The sequence below is a fragment of the Mandrillus leucophaeus genome, unplaced genomic scaffold (genome assembly GCF_000951045.1).
Source record: "Mandrillus leucophaeus isolate KB7577 unplaced genomic scaffold, Mleu.le_1.0 Scaffold518, whole genome shotgun sequence".
Taxonomy (NCBI): domain Eukaryota; kingdom Metazoa; phylum Chordata; class Mammalia; order Primates; family Cercopithecidae; genus Mandrillus; species Mandrillus leucophaeus.
This window is the reverse complement of record NW_012105564.1, coordinates 1,375,925-1,383,589: the sequence shown is the minus strand read 5'-3', so window position 1 is coordinate 1,383,589 and position 7,665 is coordinate 1,375,925. Positions and strand designations below refer to the sequence as shown.

Below are 7,665 nucleotides of genomic sequence, written 5' to 3'. Positions count from 1 at the left end.
GCCCGTAATGCCAACACTTTGGGAGGCTGAGGTGGGCGGATCACCTGAGGTCAGGAGTTCGAGACCAGCCTGGCCAACATGGTGAAACCCCATCTCTACTAAAAATACAAAAAGAAAAATTAGACGGGCGTGGTGGCGGGAACCTGTAATCCCAGCTACTTGGGACACTGAGGCAGGAGAATCGGTTGAATCTGGGAGACGGAGGTTGCAGTGAGCCATGAGCCAAGATCACACCATTGCATTCCAGCCTGGACAAGAGCAAAACTCCATCTCCAAAAAAAAAAAAAAAATTATCTATAAAAATAATTTATCCATCATTGACCAAATGTAATACTGAAAATATAAGACTACTCAACAAGACTGAGCATCTTATCCTCTCCCAGTAGGTTATTTACCTTTGTGAATAACAGGATTAAGTGCTCTACTTCAGATAGTAATTATGAAATTATACTATTAAATCTTCCATGGAGGAAATTACCTGGAGCAATTACCTGTATCCCTTATTTATTTTATTTTATTCCTTTTTTTTTCTTTTCCTTGAGATGGGTTCTCACTCTGTCACCCAGGCTGGAGTGCAGTGGCGCAATCGTGGCTCACTTGTCTCCATCTCTCAGGCTCAACCAATCCTCCCATCTCAGCCTTCCAAGCAACTGGGACCACACCCAGCTAATTTTTTTTTTGAACTTGTAAAGACAGGGACTCACCATGTTGCCCAGGCTGATCTCAAACTCCTGGGCTCAGGCAATCCTCCTACCTCGGCCTCCCAAAGTGCTGGGATTACAGGTGATGAGCCACCCTATGTGGACCCTCATTTTATGATTTTATGACAATGTGCTTTCAATTATACTAAGAGGGGCAGGAGTGGTGGCTCATGCCTGTAATCCCAGCACTTTGGGAGGCCAAGGCATGCAGATCACTTGAGCTCGCAAGTTGGAGACCAACCTGGGCAACATGGCAAGACCCCATCTCTACAGAAAATACAAAAATTAGCCTGACATAGCAAAACTCCATCTCTACAAAAAAAAAAAAATACAAAAATTAGCCAGGTATAGTAGCTTGTGCCTGTACTCCCAGCTACTTGGGAGGCTGAGGTGGGAGGATCACTTGTGCCTGGGAGGCAGAGGTTGCAGTGGGCCAAGATCAAGCTACTGCACTCCAGCCTGGGCAACAGAGCAAGACCCTACTTCAAACAAACAAAAAAACTATAACTGCCCACTCTTGCCTTTTTGACCCGGCACAGTGGTTCACACCTTCAATCTTAGCACTTAGGGAGGCCAAGGCAGGAGGATTGCTTGAGCTCAGCAATTCGAGACCAGCCCGGGCAACATAGTGAGACCCCATCTCTATTTTTTATATTTAAAAAAAAAATTAGCTGGGCATGGTGGCATGCACCTGTAGTCCTAGCTATTCAGGAGGCTGAGGCAGGACAATAGATTGAGACCAGGAGGCAGAGGTTGTAGTGAGCCAAGATTGCGCCATTGCTCTCTTTCTTGGGCAACAATAATTAAACCTTCTCAAAAAAAAAAAAAAAAATATATATATATATATGTATAAAAATATATATAGATATACACACACACACTAAGAGGTACTATAAGTTCTCAAACAAAAGTAATATTTTTTAATTGAAGTAAATAATACAGTAGCTTCAAGTCACTAGGAGAAGGTAACATAAAAATGTGTCTTTTAAATAAAATTGAAAAATAAGACTAAGAGCCACCGGCTAGAGTTATACTGGCTAGTTATTATAATCAAGCAACAACTACTATCTTTTGGACTAGTTACTAAAATACTTACTTTGCTTCAAGTTGGATTGTTCTTTTCCTGTGATATACCAAAGCTGTAGGCTCTGCTGCCAAACCTTTAAGTTTTCCATGAAGACAAAATGCGGTTCTTCGGCCTTTCTTTATTGTCTCAATAAAGGCATCATATTCTTTTTTGATTGAAGTAAGAACGGATTTGTATGCAGTGACATGCTCTATTACCTGAAATATTATTTTTCTGCCTATGGTATTGATATTTTTTCTAAAAGACTATGGATTGAAATTCTCGCAAATAACATTATAGATTATTTTTTAAATGAAACATGATTAGCAATTAGAAATCTAAACTTTACAGCAAGCTCAAACATAATTGGACACTAAAGGCAATATTTACTAAATATGTGCTCTTTGTGGAACATTATGGTAGATAATGTGGAGTTTAAATATAAGAGGAAAAAAAGACCATATTTTTGTTCTACTTGGTATGAACACATACATTATATGATTCCAGTTAAAACTAATACTAGTTCTAATTTTCCAAATTCTGAATCTTTTAAATATAATTCTGTATCTTCTCTTACTCCCTCCAAATCTAGTCTCTAACTTCATTTAAACCTTAAAATCCTGGATTCTCTTCACCTCCTTATTTTCCTAACCCATCAGCTCCTATTGGCTCATCAATATTCTCAATATTTAACTCTATTTCTAATCCCAGGATGTCATGTGCAACTGTAAAAAACCCCTCATCACTATACATTCATGGCTTCAAATGGTGTTTAGGCACAGAAAATTTCTGGAAGGATAACAGAAGAAAACAGAAACAGTGGGTGCCTGCAGAGAAGGACAGGAGAAGTAGAATCTGAGATGAGAAGGGCCAGACTCTCCATTGTACAATCTCCTTTACTGGTTTATTTATTCATTTTTTGTTAATATTATATATGCAATACCCATGCAAAAATAAACATTTTTTTAAAAGTCAAAAAATAAAAATAGAAAAGTTATAAATAATATATGGTTTCCAAATTCTGCACATGAGGATTTCAGAGGGATTGATGAATATAGAGAATAGACAGGCTCAATCTCTAATTTTCTCAGAAAGCTGCAATTATGCTTTCTATTCCTTCTACATCTCTAGCCTCTGATATCCCCCACTGGCTTTCTTTACCTAGGCAATATCTAGAAAAAATTATCTAGGAAGGCATCTGGTCTATCAGCAAATGATATAAGGAGATTATTGATCTCCTAGCAAGTGCCATGGAGATGACCACACCACCTATCCACCCATATCAAGAATCTTTAATAAAATAGAGGTCATCAATCCGTGGCTTTCCAAATTAAGTACCCTGTTGCTCCTGGCCATCTGCTTCATACATTCCTCTGATATGCTCCAACAATCCAAGACAGTTCATATACATTAATGAGTAGATAATAAATATGTAGTGGTATCATGATCAGCTCCCAAGTCTGTTTGCTAGAAGAAACAGATTTCAGAAGAGCATTCATGGGAACCTTTATGAATGCACAGAAAATACACTAAAGTAGAATATGCAAACTGGCACACCACAGGTTGAATACAGCCGGCAATTTTGCTTAACCAACAAAATATTTTAAAATTTAGGAAATTTCACCCAAAAACCACATTTTCAGCTTCTCTTGCAAACTCTGAAAAATCTACCTCCATGGAACCCCTATTCCTTAATGGCAATAATAGCTGGAGTTTTCGATTAGGTTGGTTTTTCATTTTACCACAATCCCCACCACTCCTTATTCTCTTATAGCCAGCCCACTTAACTCTTTTATATTACCTTGGTGGCCTCTGCAGGCATTTAAGTTTGAGACTCCTGCATTAAGGCTGCTACTAAATCCAAGAAAATAACCATAGCTATACTTACCAGTTACAGGGGTCTGAGGGAGAAGAGGTATGGTTTTCATTCCCCCTCAGCTCCTACATACGGATCTAAACTATTTGTACAATATGCTACAGGAACACAAAAGGTCAGCCACTTTACAGAGTCCAGCTACCTCCATAGCCCCGCCCCCCTTTTCTTTTTTGGTAGAGACAGAGTCTTGCTATGTTGCCCAGGCTGGTCTCAAACTCCTGGCCTCAAGCGATGCTCCTACCAATCCTCTCAAAGTTCTAGGATTACAGACACGAGCTATTGCACCCAGCCGAGTAAGTCATCCATTTCTAAAAAAGCTCATTCTTCCAAGCTTTGGTCTTCTTTGCTTACTAGGTTTTTCATTCACCCTGCAATCCACCCCCAACTCTTGGTATGAGTTTCAAGTCCTCCTTGCTTTGATTCAGGCATGATTCTCCAGGTCAAACCATCTATCTTTGATTTTAAACACAATTTGGTATTTGTTCCCTGGTTAAAAGTACCCAGAGATGCAAGCTGACACTTTTATCTTCTGCCCAACTAGTTCCTTTTAAGAGGGTAGGAAGATCAAAGAAGACAGTCATTAATAGTTCATTAATAATCAAAGGTGCTAAAATAATGTGAAAATGAGAAAGGTAAATTATCTGTTATCAAGAAGCTAGAAGAAAAGTTTCTCAAAGTACCAAATGACTTCCATTTCCAGATCCCCTCTCAGTCCTGAAGAACAGAATTCTTTACAAGGTAAAATTTACAATTATGTAATGTGCAAATAGTACAAATGGAAATCTTTTCTCCTCACTAGGAGAAAAGAAACAGGGACTATAGACGTCAATATTATTTTCTATTTAACACTGTATGTTTTCTCTAGGAATTAAAGTTACCAACAATACCTCCAAAATGACTTCACTATAACTACATTAATGCAAAGCAAAGAGCTCTTCATGTAAGAAAAATTCTGACAAGTGTTAGCACTCCGGCATGCAAAGATACACGTTACAGTTATGACTTTCCTTTGCTAATTTCACACAGTAGAGTCGCAGCATGACTCTTGATATTTATAAAACCTATTCAATACATTATCTTTATTTAAACATCCATTCAATACATTCCTTGATAACTAAAACACCAAGAGCAGTATCATTGATCATAATGCATATAAAATGAAGCTAACCTGCCAGTGTACCAATTCTAAAAGATAGATTTTCTGTATGATATAAAAGGAAGGAAAGGCCCGGCGCGGTGGCTCACGACTGTAATCCCAGCACTTTGGGAGGCCTAGGCGGGCGGATCACAAGGTCAGGAGATCGAGACCATCCTGGCTAACACGGTGAAACCCAGTCTCTACTGAAAATACAAAAAATTAGCCGGGCGTGGTGGTGGGCGTCTGTAGTCCCAGCTACTTGGGAGGCTGAGGCAGGAGAATGGTGTGAAGCCGGGAGGCGGAGCTTGCAGTGAGCCGAAATCGCGTGATTGTGCCACTGCACTCTAGCCTGGGCCACAGAGTGAGACTCCGTCTCAAAAAAAAAAAAAAAAAAGGAAGGAAGGAAAGACTCTGTTTCTCTCTATTACTCCTATGATTATGTATCAACTTTCCTTATTCTGGTAGGTATATACCACTATCATATGCTCACTTTCCCTTAGAGGGAGGCACTAGGTTTTTATTTAGAGGAGAAATAAGAGTCATAGTGTATAATGTTTAAAAATTAAAAGACTGAGTTTCTATTTTGCCTGTGGCTGTTTACTCAGAGACCAACAGTTTACTGAAGTCTTAAGGTAAGTATTTCCTCTGGCAAAGAGGAAAGATGTTGATTTCACTTATTTCACTGTCAGGGCATCTTCCCGGAATGGGGTGGAAAAAAAAGCGCTGCATAAATAAATTAGGATTGGTGGGCAAACTGCAATTGTTTAGAAGGATAATAGGTATTTCTAAAACCTTAAAAAGCAAAATCAAATATGTTCCACAAAGTGATAGCATTTTCTAAGCTGATCTCCATATTTCCAATATTAAGTCCAGTCTAATTCCTTGTAAACCATGACTAGATAATTCTAGACAGAACTCCAATATACAAGGAACCTCAATTTAATGTTAGATCAAATCTAAATCAAGATTTTAATGATACCACAAACAAACTCAAAATAACAAGGGAGCATCATGCTCCTGCTTGCAGCCCAATTCCTAATAAATCAGATGATACTTTTAGATGAAAAGGTCAAAATTATTATCAGAGAGCAGATACAGCCAGGTAGTTAATCAAAAACTGATAGTCTGGGCTAGGCGCTGGTAGTTCATGCCTGTAATCCCAGCACTTTAGGAGGCCAAGATAGGAGGATTGCTTGAGGCCAGGAGTGCAAGACCAGCCTAGGCAACATAGAGATCTTGTCTCTACAAAAAAATTTAAAAATTAGTCAGGAGTGGCGGCACAAGCCTGTAGTCCCAGCTATACAGGAGGCTGAGGCAGGAGGATCACTTGAACCCAGGATTTTGAGGCTGCAGTGAGATATGAGTGTACCACTGCACTCCAGCCTGGGTGATACAGTGAGACTCTGTCTTTAAAAATATATATAAAGGAAACTTATAATCTGCTCTCAAGCTAAGATAACTGAAACACTCATTCACAGTCAGGAAATACAAATCCAGAAGTGCATTTTTCCCATTCATGCCTTTCTGAGAAACTGGATGAACGTCTCAAAATCGGCAAATGGAATGTGATCATTCAAACAGTAGTGTTACTAAAGCAGGAATATTGGTTGTCAACATAGATCATTGCTATCTTCATGAAAACTTAATTGTTTTAAGAGCATTATGATACCTTATCAAAAACATTTCGGTATATGATGTAATATTCATCAGCAGGTCCTTCCTCATTACAGCCCAGTCTTTCAGTTTCTGTAATTATGTATCTTTGCATACTTTCCAAAAATTCCTTGTCACTTCTACAAATGATAGGTGGGAGAACTGCACGTTTTCTTATTTGATGAACTGACATATTTGACAATCTGCACACTTGCTCACTGAAGAAAAGTTAAATCTTGACCTGCTCTTGCAACAAAGCCAAAACTTTGATAAGCCTGAAAGAAAAAGAGCAACAATTAATATAATAATTTTTAAAATTAAGTCACATATTGATCTGAAAATATATTTTCTTCAGAAAAAAATTTTCCATCTGTCGCTGTGATAAATACTTCAACCTATGTATTAAAAGGTCTATGCTGCCAAGCGTGGTGTCTCATGCCTGTAATCCCAGGTCTTGGGGAGGCTGAGGCAGGTGGATCACCTGAGGTCGGGAGTTCGAGCCCAACCTGACCAGAACGGAGAAACCCCGTCTCTATTGAAAATACAAAATTAGCCAGGCGTAGTGGCGCATGCCTGTAATCCCAGCTACTCAGGAAGCTGAGGCAGGAGGATCGCTTGAACCCGGGAGGCAGAGGTTGCGGCAAGATCGCGCCATTACACTCTAGCTTGGGCAACAAGAGTGAAACTCAGTCTCAAACAAACAAATGAAAAACTATGCTATTCCACTGCCATATGCTGCTGCTCTGGGACAGAAACACAGAAATACCAAACACCAGTCAATGAAGAGCTCTTCTCTTCCTAACTGTGCACAACTCCTCTCACATGTATCATATAATTGATGGTTTCTCATGTATAATTCACACTTTCTAATAGAAGGTTTGGTATTTTATATTTATTTGTGTCATGTGGGAAAACTAGTTTGTAAGCCTCTTGACACAAACAAGGTCAAATATTTTACGACCCCCGCGCTTATGTGGCCTAGCTTCATCCAGCACACAACAGCTATAAATAATGTATTTATTTTTGGCTCACGCTTGTAATCCCAGCACTTTGGGAGGCCGAGGTCGGCGGATCACGAGGTCAGGAGATCGAGACCACAGTGAAATCCCTTCTCTATAAAAATACAAAAAATTAGCTGGGCATGGTGGCGGGCGCCTGTAGTCCCAGCTACTCAGGAGGCTGAGGCAGGAGAATGGCGTGAACCCAGGAGGCGCAGCTTGCAGTGAGCCTG

The 7,665-nt window shown here is 39.5% G+C and overlaps 1 protein-coding gene across 1 annotated transcript in view; it reads right to left on the bottom strand.

The window, feature by feature from the left end:
* Positions 1-7,665, bottom strand: part of CLHC1 (clathrin heavy chain linker domain containing 1) — a 69,630-nt gene that overhangs the window by 48,424 nt on the left and 13,541 nt on the right. Inside the window, exons 3-4 of the mRNA XM_011996532.1 lie at positions 6,451-6,709; positions 1,798-1,985 (exon numbers count right to left, since the gene is read on the bottom strand). Coding sequence (XP_011851922.1) covers positions 1,798-1,985; positions 6,451-6,627 — 365 coding nt within the window. The 5' untranslated portion in view covers positions 6,628-6,709. The remainder of the gene's footprint in view (positions 1-1,797; positions 1,986-6,450; positions 6,710-7,665) is intronic.